The following is a 19,048-nucleotide window of genomic DNA, read 5'->3' on the forward strand; positions in this document are numbered from 1 at the left end:
TGTGCAGAGTGCAGGAGACCTCGTGCCCTCTTGCTTGTTGATAGACTAGACGGTGGTGGTATTGTCCAACATGATGGGAATGATTGGGAGAAATGCACAACATGCTCTCCTCCTAGCCTGAAGCTCCAGGATGTTGATGTGCATCCGGGACTCTCAAGCAATCCAAATCCCTTAAATCGTGCTCATCCACATGAGCCCTCTATACAATAAGCAATGCATCTGAGAGAATTTTGTGAATGGGGAAGACGGGAAGAATGGTATCCTGGTACAAACCTGACTCAGATCCGTCACTACTGGAGGGAGGAGAGAACTTCATGGGAAACAGTGAATAGAAAGTCGATAGAGTATTGTGTGGAAAAATAGATTCTCTGGAGCCACAGCTGTAAGCAGCGAAAGCAGTCGTATTAGTGTAAGCTGCCATGTGGCCAAGAATAGAAAGGCAAGTCCTAGCCGAGGACAGAAGGATTGGAGAGCACCCTGGAAATCAGCTCCTGAAGGGTATGGAACCTGTCTTCTGTTACGTAGGTGCAAGCTGAGATCGTGTTGATGTGTGCCCCAATGAATTCTAGGGACTGAGTGGGGTCTAAAGTCGATTTTTTGATGTTTACGCTTACTCCCAGGGAGAAGAGGAGCAGTATAGAGGTCGATGCTCAAGCTTCCTTTCTCAGTTGGGCTACCAGCAGCCAGTCATCAAGATAACGGACTATAAGAACCCCTTGACTCCAGAAGGTGGGCCGCCACTACCAGCAGTGTCTCCGGAGGCAGGCTGGAGTTCATGGACATGACACTTGAAGCACCACTCTACTGAAGCCAGCATCGTCCTGAGCTTGCTGCATCAAGGCATAGTGGGACACGAAGGTGACACGGTAGCTACCCTGAAGATGGCCTGGATGGGGACATGTGCCTGGAAGGCCGCAGATGATGCCTGCACTCTTGTTGAGTGGGCTGTCAAAGACACTGGAGGCACGACCCTGGCCTGCTCATAACAGGCTTGGATGCAGGCCTTGATCCACTTTGAGATACGCTGCTAGGAAACTGGAAGTCCCTTCATCTGGTCTGCAAACATCACAACAAAAAGGTTTGGGTAAAAGCCAGGGCCCATCTCACATCAAGAGAATGCAGATGCCTCTCTTCACTGGAGCTGTGAGGTTTGGGACAAAAGACAGGTAGGAAAATGTCCTGATTAAGGTGAAAATGAGAGACTACCTTAGGCAAAAAGGCCGGGTGTGGGTGTAGTTGGACCTTGTCCTTATAAAACACCGTGTAGGATAGTTCTTATGTTCATGCCTGGATCTCCAAAACTTGCCTGGTGGACGTAATAGCCACCAGGAAGGAGACCTTCCAGGACAGGTACGTAAGGGAGCATGAAGCCATGGGTTCAAAGCGTTGTCCGGTGAGTCTGGAGAGGACCAAGTTGAAGTCTCACTCAGGAGAAGACTCCCTTATTGGTGGGAAAAGCCTTTCTAATCCCTTAAGGAATCTGACCGTCATTTTGTGTGAAAAGACTGTTCTACCTTCTACCAAAGGATGGAAAGCAGATATGGCTGCTACATGGACCTTGATGGATGAGAAGGCTTATCCCCTTTGTTTCAAATGGAGCAGATACTCCAAAATTGTTGGAATCGATGCCTCTGTTGGGGACAAGCCACATTCGGTCTCCCAGCAGGTGAAGCGCTTCCACTTAGCCCTATAGGCCGATCTGGGGTCGATGGCTTCCTGCTTTCCAAGAGTATGTGCTGAGCTTGGGTTGAGTATGTTTGCTTCTCCTCACTCAGCCATGGAGCATCCATGCCGTCAGCTATAAGGAGGTCAGTTCTGGGTGGACCAGGCAACCTTGATCTTGAGACAGGAGGTCCGGTCGCAGTGGCAGGGTCCAATGCCTGGGTCCCGCCAACTCTAAAAGCATCCCAAACCGATACTGTCAGGGCCTTGCTGGTGCTACAAGGATGATCTGTGACTTGTCTCTCTCCACTTTCAGGAGGACTATGTGGATCAAAGGTATCGGTTGGAAGGTGTACAGGAGGCTCCCCAAATAGGAGAGGAGAAAAGCATCGGTGATGGAGCCTGCACCGAGTCCCTGATGGGAATAGAAGCGACAGCACTTCCTGTTGACCCTGGTGGCAAAGAGGTCCACTTGGGGATTTCCCCACCTTTGGAAGATGTGAGTGGTTACCTCCAGATGGAAGGACCATTCGTGGTGAGAGCAGAAGAACCTTCTGAGATGGTCTGCCAAAGAGCTGTTGACCCCTGGGAGATGAAGTGCTATTGGGTGAATATTGTGACTGATACAAAAGTCCCAAGAGCACATGGGCTCTTCACACAGGGCTGGGGACCCACTTATGTGAGCTCCCCAACCCAGGTCCGAGGCATTGGAAATCAATGTTACCGACAGCTGGGGCACTTTGTAGGGCATTCCTGAGAGGATGTGATCCGGACTCAACCACCATACCAGGGAGGTAAGTATTTTTGGAGGGAACATAAGTATCCTGCCCAGATGGTACCTGACCGGAGAATACACTGATGCCAACCACATCTGGAGGGTTCTGAGGTGCAGGCCACCATGTGGCCCAGAAGGCTAAGGCACACCCTCGCTGTTGTGAGGGGGTAAGTCGAAATGCGGGTTATAATATCTGTCATTGCCAGGAATCTTTCCTCTGGAAGGAATGCTCTGGCCCTAGACCAGTCCAGCATTGCTCCAATATATTCTATTCTTTGCACAGGGACTAATATAGATTTTTGTTAGTTTATTAGGAGGCCTAGCGCCTGACAAATGCTTTGGGCAATAGTGATGCTGGCCTGAACCTGAGACCATGACCTGCCCCGATGAGCCAGTCGTCCAAGTAGGGGAACGCCTGCACACCTCTCCTCCTGAGGTAAGATGCTACCACCAACAGGAACTTGGTGAAAACCTTTGGTGCAGTTGAGAGGCCAAAAGGAAGCACCGCGAACTGATAATGGTGGTCTCTTACCATAAACCTCAGGAACCTCTTGTGACCAGGGAAGACTGCAAAGTGAAAGTAGACATCCTTTAAATCGAGAGCACCATGCTAGTCACCAGGATCCAGAGAGGGGATGATGGTGGCTAGGGAGACCATATGAAATTTCAGCTTTCTGAGGTACTTGTTGAGGCACCTTAAGTCCAGAATAGGCCTCAGCCCTCCCTTTGCCTTTGAAATCAAGAAGTAATGGGAGTAAAAACCTCGACCCTGTACATCTCTGGGAACCTCTTCCATTGCACCCACCTGCAAGAGTGCTCGCACCTCCTGCTCGAGAAGTTGCTCATGAGAGAGGTCCTTGAAGAGGGACGAGGAAGGTGGGTGAGAAGGCAGAAGTGAGGCAAACTGGAGGGTATAGCAAATAGCCACCATGCTGAGCACCCATCAGTCAGATGTTACGGTAGAGCAGACTGGGAGAAAATGGGCTAAACAAGAAGAAACAAAAGGGGGTTGGATCCATGGGTAGAACTGGTAGGTTGCTCTTGGGCACACCTTCATAAGGCCTGCCTTCCGCCCTAATTATGGCAGCTGGAACCCAGTCGAGGGCCAGCAGATGACGAGTGGCCCTGGTGCCTTCTGTAACCTTTATTTTTCTTATAGGAGTCTCTGCAGGAGTGATCCCCAGACCATTGTTTATGCTGGGGTTTGAAGTGCCTCCTTAAAGAAGATGGTGTATAAAGGCTGAGGGACATCAGAGTAGCCCTTGAGTCCTTCATGCCATGCAGCCTGGAGTCTGTCTGCTTGGCAAAGAGGGCGGTGCCATTCAAGGGGAGGTTCTGAATAGACTGTTGGAACTCTGACTGATTGGAGACCCAAGGATTGCAGTCATGATGCCCAACTTATAGATATTGCCGAGGCCATCATCCTGGCTGCGGAGTCCGCTGTGTTGGAAGCCGCTTGCAGAGATGCCCTGGCGACCAATCTCTCCTCTTCCAAGATGACCTCAAACTCCTATTTGGAGGAGGGGGACAATGAGTCCATGAACTTGTCTAGCGACTGCCAGATATTAAAGTGATATCTTCCAAGCAGCAGCCTGTTGGTTTGCCACTTGTAGCTGCAGGCTGGCCATAGAATAAATTTTTCGATCAAACAAGTCGAGTCTTTTTGTGTCCTTATGCTTAGGGATCGAGCTGACTTTCCCGTCTGTCCCTTTCATTGGTGGCTGTGACAATCAGGGATCCAGGCGTGGGATGGGTGTAGAGATATTCAAACCTATCCTGACCCAGAAAGCGTGGTCTCGACTCCAGGGACCGCCTCCACACAGGTGAATGGTGCCGCAGTGATGGGGACTGTCAAGCAGATCTGTCCCTCGATAGACTGCCCATTGGTGCTGGTGCTGAATCTCGGTGCGGCTCCCTGCTGTCCCTCGGTGTCTGGTGGCACTGGCAGTGCCAGGAGGTCTTCATCGCCTGGAAGGCCTCCAGAGTCGACGGCACCACTAGGTGATGAGGGCCTCTACCACTACCTGGAGTTGGTGGAGGACCTGGTGCCAGGGTCGACGCTCGCAGAGACGATGGACCCTTCTGAGGCAGAGAGGGTTGGCAGCCTGATGCAGGTCTTTCCTGGTACCTCTTAGCCTTCTCCACAGGAGAGCATTCCTGTTCTGCGTGGGTCTTCTTCGACCTCTTCTTCAGAACCGGGAAAGGAGATCTATGCCAAAAGGAGTAAGAGGCACCAGAGGGGCACTGCCTGCCGAATCCAACCTTCCAGGCTCCGACACAGGTATAAGAGCCAACTCCATCAGAATGGCCCTGAGACGGATATCCTTGTCTTTCTTAGTCTGTGAGCGAAAACTTTTACAGATCTTTCACCTCTTGCGGGCATGAGCTTCCCCCAGGCACTTTAGACAACTTTGATGAGGGTCACTCCTTGGCATAGGCTTCTTACCCGAAGCGCAAGGTTTAAACCCCAGGGAATGGGGCATGCCCCCACCTTGGGATTTGAACAACTAACAAACTAGAACTAACTGTAACCAAACGACTAACTAAATACACTAGAACAATGAATAAACCACTAGGTTTAGTGAAGAAAAACTTGTGAAGGCAAGAGACATTCCAGCAGCATCATTGGCGGCAAGAAAAAAGTGAGAGGGAGGTGGAGCCGGCGGCACCTATATGTGGGCGCATGTGCGCACCACTGCAGGGGGCGCTGGAGCCGACTTGTACGAGTTCCACTAGGGGAAAACGTTTTCTGGCACCGGTGCATGTGGCGCACGCACAGACATAAATTGGGAATGGACAGGAGCAAGCACTCGAAAAAGAACAAGAATTTTTGTTATAAACTGGGGACTTTACAGTTGGTAGCAACAGAGGAGGAGAAAGACCTGGGTGTATTGGTTGATCACAGGATGACTATGAGCCGTCAATATGGTGCAGCTGTGAAAAAGGCTAGTGCAGTCATAAGATGCATTAGGCCAGGTATTTCCATTAGAAACAAGGAAGTGTTAGTACCATTATACAAGGTACTCGTGAGACCTCATCTGGAATATTGTGTGCAGGTCTGGTCTCCCATGTTTAAGAAAGATGAATTCAAACTGGAACAGATGCAGAGAACACCTACTAGGATGATCTGACGAATGGAAAACCTACTTTATGACAGGATATTCAAAGAGCTTTGCTTGTTTAGCCTAACCAAAAGAAGGCTATGGGGAGATATGATTACTCTCTATAAATACATCAGAGGAATAAATACCGTGGAGGAAGAGGAGTTATTTAAGTTAAGTGCCAATGGATATAAGACACAAGAACAAATGGATATAAACTGGCCATCAACAAGTTTAGGCTCGAAATTAGGTGAAGGTTTCTAACCATCAGAAGTGAAGTTCTGGAACAGCCTTCCTAGGGGAGCAGTGAGGGCAAAAAACCTAACTGGCTTCAAGACTGAGCTTGAAAACTTTATGGAGGGGATGGTATGATGGGACTGCCTACAATGGCATATGGCCCATCAGCAACTGTCATTAGCAAAAATCCCCAACAGCCAGAGATGGGACACTAGATGGGGAGGGTTCTCAGCTACTAAAGAGAATTCTCTCCCAGGTATGTGCCTGGTGGGTTTTGACTACATGCTCAGGGTTTAACTGATCACCATATTTGAGGGCAGGAAGGAATTTTCCTGCGGGTCAGATTGGCAGGGACCCTGGGAGTTTTCCACCTTCCTCTGTAGCATTGGGCATGGGTCACTTGCAAGTTTAAACTAGTGTAAATGGTGAATTCTCTGTAACTTGAAGTCTTTATACCCTCATTTGAGGATTTCAGCGACTCAGTCAGAGAATAAGGGTCTATTACAGGAGTGGATGAATGAGGTTCTGTGGCCTGCAATGTGCCTAGACTAGATGACGATGATGGTCACTTCTGACCTTAAAGTCTGAGTTTATGATGTGGTGTTTTTGTCTTTTATCCTTTTCCTATGTGAGTTCATTCAAGAGTGTAGCAATTGTCTGGTTTCATCAACATAATTGCTATTGGGGGATTTAGTGCACTGGATGAGATACACAAGGTGTTGTGATAGGCATGTGTAGAACCCAAGGATCTCAACAGGTGTGTTGTGGGAGGGGCTGATCATTGCAGCAGTGGAAATATAGCTGCAGGTTTTGCTTCTGGTGTTCTGGAAGGGTCTGCTGCCACTTTGAGTTGGTGTGTCCTGGTCTGTGGGGACCTTGCTTCTGATGATGAGCTTGGAGAGGTTAGGGGGTTGTTTGAAGGCCAAAAGAGGAGGTTCAGGAAAGATTTCTTTCTTCCACCAACTCTGCCTCAAAGAATTCTTTCACAACAATGACACAACTCACAATTACCACATCCCCATCAACACTGTCGCTACATTGATTGCTTCAGGAAAACAATTGACCATGAAATCTTTAACAAACATCACATCCATCAGAATCTTTCCAGAGCTGAGAGGACAGCTATCCAGTCCCTGAAATCTAACCACCAGAAAGTGATCAAACTACCAAAAAAAAGGGTGCCATCATAATCTTCAACCACGAGGACTATGTTAATGAAGCCAACCTACTATAAAGAACTCAAAGAAGACTCCACACCACAATTTATCCAGGAATTTAAGAATATCATCAAATCATTCCCCAAAAAACTCCAAGAGAAACTCTACAAACTCATCCTGCACAAACCCAACCCAGGGACCTTCTGCATGCTTCCCAAGATACACACACAGTGCCATCATATGTGCCATGGCACTCTTCCTGAAGGAGTATCAGGAACCACTCACCTCACAAAGGGCCAGCTTCCTCCAGGACACAACCAACTTATTCAAGAAATTCAGCAACATTAACAACCTCCCTCAGAATACCATCCTTGCCACCATGGATGTTACCTCCTTGTACACAAACATCCCTCACAATGTCGGCATAGCTGCCTGCCTCAAATATCTACAAGAGAAGGGATAACCCTCAAATATCCATCCCAGACACATTGCCAAATTCATCCATCTTCATCCTCACCTGTAACAATTTTAAATTAATCAACAAACACTTTGTCCACACCATGCGAACAGCCATGGGTACTAGGATGGCTCCCCAGTATGCCAGCCTCTTCATGGGCCACCCTGAAGAATTTCTGGACAAATGTAGCACAGAACTAATTATATACCCTAAGATACATCAATGATATTTTCATCCTCTGGACAAAGACAAACTCCCTCACAGATTTCCACCGCAATTTCAACAACCACTATCTGCCCATTAAACTCTCTCTGGAACACTCCCATACGAACATCACCTTCCTTGACACCACGATCAGCCTCATCAATGAAGCCCTATAGACAGCTATATACAAAAAACCCATGGATCACCACACTTAACTTCACAGATCCAGTAACCATCCCAAACACACCAAGAAACCTATTATCTACAGCCAGGTACTCAGATACAACAGAATATGCTTTGAAGAGAACGTCTGGGACATATACCTTAACATGCTCAAAATCTCCTTCACCAAACAAGGACAACCTCTGACCACACACCCCTTGTTGTCACCTACTACCCCACACTGGAATCCATACGGAGTATCACCAAACTATTACAACCCATACTTGATGGGGACCCCATCCTGAAAGAAATCTTTCCTGAACCTCTATTCTGGCCTTCAAACAACCCCCCAACCTCTCCAAGCTCATTATCAGAAGCAAGCTCCCCACAAACCATGACACACCAACTCAAAGTGGCACCAGATCCTGCCAGAACAGATGCAAAACCTGCAGACATATCTCCACTCCTACAATGATCAACACACCCTTCCAGGTCATACACATACCTATCATAACATGTGGTGCACCTCACCCAGTAAGCTAAATCCCCCAATAGCAACTATGTGGGTAAAACCAGACAATCAGTATGCTCTTGAATGAATTCACACAGAAAAATGATAAAAGACAAAAACACCACATCACTGGTGGTTGAACATTTTTCACAGAGCAATCTCTCTATATCTGACCTATCAGTCCTCATCCTCAAAGGAAACCTGCACAGTGCTTTCAAAAGACGAGCCTGGAAGCTTACATTCATAACTTTCCTAGACTAAAATCATGGACTGAATAGAGACACTGGATTTATGGCCTTTTACAACAAGCTATAACACACTAACAATCCAGCCGCTTTTATTTACACCCCCTCCCTTCCTTCCCTATGACTGGAGGGATGTTAAAAGGCCACTTCATCTTGAATGGTCCCTTGAAATATGTCTTAACCACTAATGCAAAACAATCAGTTTCATCTTGTATTTAGCTGTGATACTCTGCGTAAGTTTCCCAGACTTGAAGAAAAGTTCTGTGAAGCTCAAAAGATTGTCTCTCTCACCGACAGAAGTTGGTCCAATTAAACTGTGGTTCCCAACCTTTTTGAGTGAAAGACCCACTAGTTAACACTAGGTAAAACACGTGCCTCTCCAGCCCCCCACCAACCATAAACATGTATAACCCCTATAAACACATATGATGATAATAATAATAACACTAAGATACATAATGATAAATTACTCTTACCTGAGTAAGAAGCTAAGCCTACCCTGGCGCAGCCACCACTGCATGCCCTGTGTGGCCCGGTCTCTTCCCATCCCTCATGGACTGAGAGTAATGAAGGCGGACTTTGGCGAATTGGCCGGGACTGCTCCAGGCCCCCACCGGCACGGGACTGCTCCTCCCCAGCCAGGCACCCGGCCACAGCGGGGTTGGGGGTGGCTGCTCCTCCACTCTGATCAGAACGGAGTTCGAGGCTGCTACTCTGCTTTGGCTGGCACAGAGCTCAGAGAGGCTGTACCCCGCTGTCATGGAACTCAGGAAGCTAAATGACCTCAATATTATTGAAACCTCATTGACCCCTTGTAAGTAGGGCAATCGGCTAGTTATCTCAAGTGCCTATATACAAATGCAAGAAGTCTGGGAAACAAGCAGAAGGAATTGGAAGTCCTGGCACAGTCAAGAAACTATGACATGATTAGAATAACTGAGACTTGGTGGAGTAACTCACACGACTGGAGCACTGTCATGGATGGGTATAAACTGTTCAGGAAGGACAGGCAGGGGCGAAAGGGTGGAGGAGTTGCATTGTATGTAAGAGAGCACTATGATTGCTCTGAGCTCCAGTATGAAACTGGAGATAAGCCAGTTGAGAGTCTCTGGGTTAAGCTTAGAAGCAAGAACAATAAGGGCGATGTCATGGTGGGTGTCTGTTATAGACCACCAGACCAGGAGGATGAGGTAGATGAGGCTTTCTTCAGTCAACTAGGGAAAGTTTCCAGTTCACAGGACCTGATCCTCATGGGGGACTTCAATCACCCTGACATCTGCTGGAAGAGCAATACAGCAGAGCACAAACAATCCAGGAAGTTTGTGGATAGTGTTGCAGACAACTTCCTGGTGCAAGTGCTGGAGCAACTAACTAGGGGCTGCGCTTCTCTTGACCTGATGCTCACAAAGAGGGAAGATTTGGTAGGGGAAATAGAAGTGGGTGGCAACCTAGACAGCAGTGACCATGAGATGGTCGAGTTCAGGATCCTGACAAAAGGAAGAAAGGAGAACAGCAGGATACGGACCATGGACTTCAGAAAGGCAGACTTTGACTCCCTCAGGGAGCTGATGGGCAGGATCCCCTGGGAGGCTAATATGAGGGGGAAAGGAATCCAAGAGAGCTGGCTGTATTTTAAAGAAACCTTATTGAGGGCACAGGAACAAACCATCCCGATGTGCAGAAAGAATAGCAAATATGGTAGGCATCCAGCTTGGCTTAACAAAGAAATCTTCTAGGAAGAGGTGACTGGCTCTGTGGATGTGGGGAAAGCGGTGGACGTGATATACTTTGACTTTAGCAAAGCTTTTGATACTGTCTCTCACAGTATTCTTATCAGCAAGTTAAAGAAGTATGGGTTGGATGAATGGACTATAAAATGGATAGAGAACTGGCTAGATCATAAGGCTCAACGAGTAGTGATCAATGGCTCCATGTCTAGCTGGCAGTCTCTCACAAGCGGAGTGCCCCAGGGGTCAGTTCATTAATGATCTGGAGGATGGGGTAGATTGCACCCTCAGCAAGTTTGCAGATGACACTAAGCTGGGGGGAGTAGTAGATACCCTGAAAAGTAGGGATAGGATACAGAAGGACCTAGACAAACTGGAGGATTGGGCCAAAAGAAATCTGATGAGGTTCAACAAGGACAAGTGCAGAGTCCTCCACTTAGGACGGAAGAATCCCATGAACAGCTACAGACTGGGGACCGACAAGCTAGGCAGCAGTTCTGCAGAAAAGGACCTGCAGGTAACAGTGGATAAGAAGCTGGATATGAGTCAGCAGTGTGCCCTGGTTGCCAAGAAGGCTAATAGCATATTGGACTACATTAGTAGGAGCATTGCCAACAGATCGGGGGAAGTGATTATTCCCCTCTATTCGGCATTGGTGAGGTCGCATTTGGAGTATTGTGTCCAGTTTTGGGCTCCCCAGTACAAAAAGGATGTGGAGAAGTTGGAGAGAGTCTAGCGGAGGGCAACAAAAATGATTAGGAGGCTGGAGCACAAGACTTATGAGGAGAGGCTGAGGGAACTAGGCTTGTTTAGTCTGCAGAAGAGAAGAATGAGGGGGGATTTGATAGCAGCCTTTAACTACCTGAAAGGGGGTTCCAGGGAGGATGGCGCTAGCCTGTTCTCAGTGGTGGCAGATGACAGAATAAGAAGCAACGGTCTCAAGTTGCAGTGGGGGAGGTCTAGGTTGGACATTAGGAAAAAGTTTTTCACTAGGAGGGTGGTGAAGCATTGGAATGGGTTACCTAGGGAGGTGGTGGAATCTCCATCTTTAGAGGTTTTTAAGATGCGGCTTGACAAAACCCTCGCTGGGATTATTTAGCTGAGGTTAGGCCTGCTTTGAGCAGGGGGGGTTGGACTAGATGACCTCCTGAGGTCCCTTCCAACTCTATGATTCTATGATAATCTTTGGCACCACCCCCAAGGGGATCTTGTCCAGTAGGTTGGGAACCATTGTAATAAAAGATATTACCTCACTCACCTTGTCTCTCTAATATCCTGAGATCGATATGGCTACAACAACACAGCATAAAACAAAGGGGTGAGGGAAGCAAGAAAGACACACTATGCAATCTAACATTTATATGGGATTAGAGTTCATTTCTCCCTAAGGTTGCTGAGGCAAACAGATTCTAAACCAAAGATTCTGTTCAATTCTTTTCATGTTTAACATGAACGTATTAAGTCACTAACATCTTTTTGGCCCAGTTCCTGCTTCAGGTTCATCTGGCAAGAGTAGGAAATAGGATCGGCATAAATAAGGGACAGCGCCAAAGAATCATGTAGGGAAAAACAGACCTCCTCATCCTCCAAGTGACAGTGAACAGTGTTGGGGTTTCCCCAAGACCTTTTCCACTCGGTTTCCCAAGAACTCAGTTCTACTCCAGTCTTATCACTAAGGTCCCTTATTTGGCATGCAGCAAAGCTACACTGAGTTGATCAGACTTAAGTGTATGGGGTGGAGATAGGGCTTACCACACATCCAAAGTTACACAGCAGAACTTTTCCTTATATACATTTTTACCAAGACTATCCATCGCATCCTATGCTTCTAGATTGGCTTGGTTACTTTGCAGGAACCAATCCCTGTACAGCATGCTCTGTTCACACATTGCACATGTACCCCTACTCTTTACCTCATTTTATATTTGAGAGTATTCCCCTTTATCTCAGCTAGTAAAGACATCCTATCTCTAGCCTATGGATCCATTTATCTTACCAGTCATGCCCACTAAGAAATGAGGAAAATTACTTATGTCAAGTTACTTATGCCCAGGTTTACAAAGAGAGAGAGTGGCTGTGTGCTGCAAGGCACCTCAGTAATCTGGCTACACTTAAGCCTCCCACCAGTGAGCTCTAAACTCCCTCCTACTCATGACAGCTCTTTTGATTACTGCCAGAAAGAAGGGGAGAGCAAAGACCTCTGACTCTCCAGTCCTAGACTTCTCCTTTGTTTGAAGTTGGGATTAAAGGTGATATGTTCCCTTCTCAGAAAAGACCCCATGCCTTCCAAAGTCAGAGGCAATGATGATGGCATGGAGTGGGAGAAGCAGCACAGGTGCTGCTCCTCTCCTTCACACTGTCCATCTTGCACTGAGGATCTAAGGAACAACCTGTGCAGCAGAAACAAGGTTTCTCACTTAAAAAAAAGCAGGGCCCCTGGAGGCTCTAAAGATATCTATTTCTATAGATAAATATATTTTGGGGAAAAAAGACCAAATCTGGTCATTTATTCACCCTGACCATCACATTTCAAAAGTGAGAGTAAAAAAAATTGAGTCCAGAAATTAGTGATGAAAAAACTAACCTATTAAGAAAAAAATACAGAAGTTTGGAAAAAGGATTTTATCTGATTACTCTATATTAAATTCACAGGGAAAACATTCCAGCAGTAAAGTCTGTACAGTCACTAATTTTTTGTTAATTACCAACAACTAGCAATTGATAGCCCTACTTTTGTGAATTTTCTTCTTGTTCTGTTATATGAATCAAAAGGTTTTACTTTGAAGAAAACATTGTCTCCGTCCACCCTAGACTTAGCTGCATCTCCATGGAAATGAAGTGATCCATTATATCTTCCTAACAAGGGAAGAACTGAAGTGCTAAGAGCAAAAAGAATGATTACTTACCTTACTGTAACTGTGGTTACCTGTTTGCTTGGAAGTGAGTAGTAGGAGTCCTACTTAAACAATGACTGCAGGACATCTCTACCAAAGTGGGCATCCAAGCTGGAAGCCTCTACCAAAAAGTAGTGTCTTGAAAACGTGTGTACCAAGTTCCACGAAGCTGCCCTAACAGATGTCAGAAATAGAGACAATCTTCAAAACAGGCAGCAGAAGCTGTCTTAGCTCTAGTGGCATGTGCTCTAAAGTGGGTGGATGGGTCTAACATAGCTAACTCATAATATGTTCTTACACAGTTGGAGATCCATTTTCATAATCTTGCTGAGGTTTATGCCTGACCCTTAATCCTTTCAGCAAAGGCAATAAACAGTCTAGCTGTGTTCTTGAACAATTTTATCCTGTTAAAGTAGTATGTCAATGCCCTTAATACCTCAAATGTATGAAGTTTTCCTTCCCCCATGGTTGAATGAGACTTGAGGAAGAAAACCAGGAAATGAATAAATTGGTTCATTTGGAACTCAAACAACTCTGGGTTTGGGAGGAAACCTGAGAATAACCCTATCCTTATGACATACCATATAAGGGAGACCCACCATGAATGTCTGAATATCTTCTACCCTCTGAGCTGATGTAAACAGCTACTAAAACAGCACTCTTCATGGAAAGGTGGTATAGGGAACAGGTTAGTAAAAGCTCAAAACAGAGATGGGGCCCATCAACCCTGTTGTTATTATATTGAGGTTTCAGGAAAGGGGATCCTAAACTGGGGGAAAAACATATTATGGACCCTAAGAAACCTTGCCACTGTAGGGGTGGAAAATATGATAACACCCTGTAATAGGAGGGTAATATGCATATATTGCTGCTACCCGTATGGAGCTGACAGAAACTCCAGATTGCTTCAGGGCTAGTAGATAGTCCGATATTGTTGAAATGGGTGATGTCAAGGAAGAGAGCTGATGCTGAGATGCCCAAACAGAAAACCTCTAACTCTTAGCTTTATAAGCCTGGTTGAGGCTTTCCTGCTCTGGAGTAGGATGTTCTGAATTTCAGCAGAACAGCTTCTTTTAGTGAATGTCATCCAGTTGGCACCCAGCATGTCAGATGTAACAATATGGGGTCCAGGTACAGGATCTGACGATTGTTCTGCAAGATTGTCAATCAGCAGGCAAAGTGATTGGGGGTTACATTGAGAGGTTCACCAGATCTAGATTCCAAACTGTCTGGCTGATGCTGCAGCTCTCTGTTTCCTCAGTAGCATGAGAATCAGAGGGAAAGCATGTATCAGTCCTAGTATCCAGGGGATGAGAAAGGCATCTGACAGGGAGCCAGGACTGGAGCCCCCTCTGGAGCAGAACACCTGACATTTCATGTTCTGATTTGTGGCAAATAGATTTATGGGTGGCTAACCCCACCTAAAAAAGATATTCTGCAACATGGCATCCTTCAACTTCTCATGGCTATCTGAACTGTCTACTGGCAGATGCAAGACCTGTGGAATGATCTGGAGTTGTATATACCAATTCCAGAGTCAAACAGTTTCATAACAGAGCATAAATGACCTGGCTCCTCTCTGCTGATAAAATGCGTAACTGTGGTGTCTGTCTGTCTGTAGCTGGACAGCGAACCCTGGAGTAAAAGCAAAGATGTTTTTTACTGCCAGCTCTCGGTTCTAGGCATTTATGTGTAGATGAAATTCTTGAGGGGAACACAAACCCTGAGTTTAAAGATTATGTCAATAAGCTCTCCCATCCCTGTTTGGAGGCATCTGTCATCAGAATTTGGTAGGTAGGGATGCAGAGAGGGGTACTCTTTTGCACACTTGAATAGGGTCTTTCTACCAGTTTAACAAGGAGAGGGCTTCTTAAGGGATTGAGACCACCATGTTCATTTGGTGCCTCTTGGGTAGATACACTGATTTCAGCCAACCTTGAATGTAGAGTAAGTGAAGTCTGGCAGACCACATTAGGTAGGTGTATTAGGCCGTCTGTCCCAGAAATCTGAGGTATGCTTTTACTGATATCTTTGGCTGAGCTGGAAGTTGGTTGATACTGCTGTGGGCATCCCAGATGCTTGTTGTCAGGACTATCTTCTCATTGCCACAGATGGACTGGCCACCGTGTATGCCACTGTATCGGATTCATCTAGAGTTGCTTGTAGGGAAATACAGACTAACAGATGCCTTTTGTTCATTAGAGATTCTAACTCTTCCCTATATTCCATAGGAAACCTGTCTGTAAATTGAGACAGCTTGTCCCAGTAGAAGTAACTGTACTTTGTGAGAAGTGCTTGGTTATTAGCGACTCTCATTTGGAGACTGGGTGATGAATAGATTTTACAACGAAGTAAGTCCAACTCTTCAGGGTCCTTGTCACTAGTTGTTGATTTGAGAGGCTCTTGTTGTTTGGACTTCTCCTGGATAGTTGCTACAACCAAAGATACTGGCACTGGATGAAAGCAGATATACTCAAATCCCTTAGAAGGGACTTGGTACCTTCTGTCTGCGCACTTGGATGAGGATGCTGGAGTCTGCCGCAGATCTTTTGCAGGTTGTAACACTTAAGAGCCCCTTATTTATAGGTATGATAAGCCTACCAGGCAAGGAAGGGTGCAGAATGCCCAGCAGTTTGTGATTTCTCTTGAACCATCTCCCAGAGTACATTGAGAGCCTTAGCCAGACATTTAAATGAGATCTTGGAATGCCTTCAAACTATAAACTGGAGCAGACGTCAAAAGATTCACTGCTTAATTGAGAAAAGATGAGGAAATTGCAGCTAGGATTAGTTTTTCTTCCTCAGCTACTTGATAAGTGTCACTGTCCATTCCTATCTCTCTAATATCTGAGACTGCAATAATTGACCCAGCTAGCATGGTCTATACCGTCTCTTGGAAGGAGGGGCAATAGCCACAGGCTTGTATGAATGAGAGTGCACCCTAGGGTCCCCAGTGGGCACAGGCTGATAGACATATGGGTACTGAACATACCAGGGGGTCCATCTTCTATGAGATCCATGTCTTTTCCTACTGAGAAAGCAGGCCCTAGAGTCCATCCCAGATTCCCATTGTAATCCCCATGGAGCAGAGGGAGGGTGAGTGGAAGAGGAGTCCCTGTTGTGCACCAACAAGGAGGATAAGAGGTAAGGCAACACTTTCAGGTGTATGAGCGCTCTAATGTCCCCTCCACTTGACTAGAGGATGGCACTGGTAGGGGTTCCTAGCCTAATAACTGATAAAAAGGCTTTCTTTTAATGCCAATGGGCAAAATAAAATTAACCATCTACACTAACAACTTAGAATAATTCACTCATAATTAACAATTCACTAACAAGATGGTATTTTATTGCTAGGAAAGCAGGTGGACACACAGAGGGTTCCATTTTGCTGCCATAGGGAGAAAGAATGAACCAAGGGGTGGCGGAACCTTCTCCCTCCTTTATGCCTTTTAGTGGAGAAGGGTCACAAGGACAAAGCTGGCCAAGAGAATCCAATCTCACATGCATAAGACTCATTGTTCACGTGGATTCCACTCTTGGTGCCAATAACCAAAAGGTGAACAAGTTGTGCTTAAATTACACTAAATGCCATTGTAAGATCCAACTTTTTAATCTAGTAAAATACTACTAGTTAACACAGATGGATAAGAAGAAGGAAGACCCTCATTCAGAGACAGGGGAGTCAAAGTAGCAGAGGAAGAAAATGTGGAGATTGCAGCTCACAAAGGGAAGACCAACCCAAGGTATATATAAATAATAGAAACTTTGTTCACACAATACTAAGTAAAACCATGAGGTGTGTGATTGAACAAGGACAGAGAAGAAGTTGAGTAGACAGACAGGAGAGAACTGAATATGGTGAAAATGTAGATGTATTATATGAAGTAATAAGGATTTGAAAAAAGAGACAGTTTAGCTGCAAAAAAGACAGAAATAGAAAGCAGAGTAAAAGCACAAAGAAAGTCAAGCATGCTGGCTTTTTCATCACTGGTGGTCTATTAGATGAAAATTTACAGTGAGCCATTAATGACAAGAACAACTCTGGTTTTAAGAGTACCATTTGCTACAAAATCAAGGGAAGATGTTAGGGCTCGCACGCTATACAGTTTGTAAAGCACTTTGTGATCCCTTCTGAATAATGGCTGTCAAATAAAAAAAGATACTAGTTTTAAAATTACTTAGGTGGGATGCTGATTAGTTTATACTCAAAAATGGGATTTGAGATTTCTGCCAAAGTATTTACAGTGCAATTTAGTAGTGTGTCCCAATGTACTGACTGAGGAACAAGTCAGTACAAGTAATTAAAACCAGACACTTTCAGAACAAAAAGAAATGCTTTTCCATACAGCATAGTCAGTCTGTGGAATTCTTAGAGCCAGTAGCCCAGAGTTAAGTACTGCAATTTGAGAATGTTATGACCAACAACTATAGTTATGTGTACTAAGATTGCAGTAATGAAACATTATGCTTCATGTCATGCACTGATCTCCACAAGGGGTCAAAAAATACATAGCTTTCATACACATGGCTCAGCTGACCAGCTGCATTCTGGGTTTTATTGGAGGGTTTTATTTCTTTCCACTGAAGCATAAGATTTTAGGTTTGATACCACTGTCCTAGTCAAAAAATACATGTCTTGAGTTGGTATCACAAATTATTTCGTTTTCCTTATTACATCCCCCATGTCTCAAAACTTGCAACAAACTTCAATTCAAACCACTTTTATCAACTGATTTTCCAGCAAACCAGTGATGTTGAATATTAAATTGTCAGAATAATCTAATTTGAACGTCTGAGCCAATTTCTTGTTGTTTAGCCAACAAGTAGTTTGTCTATTAATATCTATTTCTTTATCTTTAATATCCAACAAAGGCATACCTAGATTAACAGATTTCTTCTGAAACTCATTCAATCTTCGCAATCTTTCTTCATTCCTGGCTTTCAGCTGATCAACATTGAGACTAGAGCTTGAGTGCAAAGAGAAACTGTCAGGTTGTGGCAGAGGAGACTTGCTAAAAGGGACATCATCCTGCAGATTTAGAAAACATGGGAAGATTTCAGTATATATGACACTCCTGCAGAAGGGCGAGTAGGGATATAACCCATTTATATTGTGTATACATCATCTACATCCATATAATATGTCACCTATTGAAATAGGAAACACAGGAATTGTCATCTACTCTAATGTTTTCTCTTGACTGTGGCCAATATAACATGCTTCAAAGGAAGATGCAAGAAACTCTACAATCGGCAACTCTCCCTCCAATTCCTAATAGTTAGAGATTAATTTGCCCTGAAAAATGAGGTTTAATATCTCTTCCAAAACTGATGTTAGCATTAGCTATTGTAACTGTAGATATAAATGTCCAATCTCTTTTTGAATCTTGCCAAGTTTTTGGTCTCAATGACGTCCTGTGGTAATGAGTTCCACAATTTAATTATATACTGTGTAAAAAAAAAAAAAAAAAGAAAAGTTTTTCCTTTGATCGGTTTTCAGTTTGCCACTTTTTGATTTCACTGATTCCTTTATTCTTGTGTAATGAGAAAGATTGAGAGTTTCTGTTCTCCTATCTTCTCTACACCAATCATTATTTTATATACTTTATCACAGTCCCATTTTATTAGTCTCTTTTGTAACCATCCTCATCTTCTCAATCTCTCCATACTACAGTTTTTCCATACCACTACTTGTACTAGTTTCTCTTCTCAGAAATCCTGAGGTTTCTCCATAAAATGCAAAAGAGGGATGCAAGAATGGGGGGAGAAGCATTTCATACATACAGTAAATTCCATTGCTTTCTTCTTTATTCTTCTCCTCTCCCTTGCAGATGGCGGTAGCTGTGAAGATAAATTAACTTCTTCTAAAGCTGGAAAGGTCTCCCCATTAGTGTCTGGAAAAGGGAAAGTGAACAAA

The 19,048-nt window shown here is 45.0% G+C and overlaps 1 protein-coding gene across 2 annotated transcripts in view; it reads right to left on the reverse strand.

Moving 5' to 3' along the window:
• Positions 1 to 19,048, reverse strand: part of CSPP1 (centrosome and spindle pole associated protein 1) — a 165,122-nt gene that overhangs the window by 5,523 nt on the left and 140,551 nt on the right. For both annotated transcript variants that reach the window (XM_067553656.1, XM_067553654.1), the window contains 2 exons: positions 18,916 to 19,025; positions 18,010 to 18,160 (listed from right to left, as the gene is read on the reverse strand). In XM_067553656.1, coding sequence (XP_067409757.1) covers positions 18,010 to 18,160; positions 18,916 to 19,025 — 261 coding nt within the window. The remainder of the gene's footprint in view (positions 1 to 18,009; positions 18,161 to 18,915; positions 19,026 to 19,048) is intronic.

This window comes from Emydura macquarii, unplaced genomic scaffold, assembly GCF_026122565.2.
Source record: "Emydura macquarii macquarii isolate MOO-44397 ecotype Brisbane River unplaced genomic scaffold, CSIRO-AGI_Emac_v2 contig_1477, whole genome shotgun sequence".
Taxonomy (NCBI): domain Eukaryota; kingdom Metazoa; phylum Chordata; order Testudines; family Chelidae; genus Emydura; species Emydura macquarii.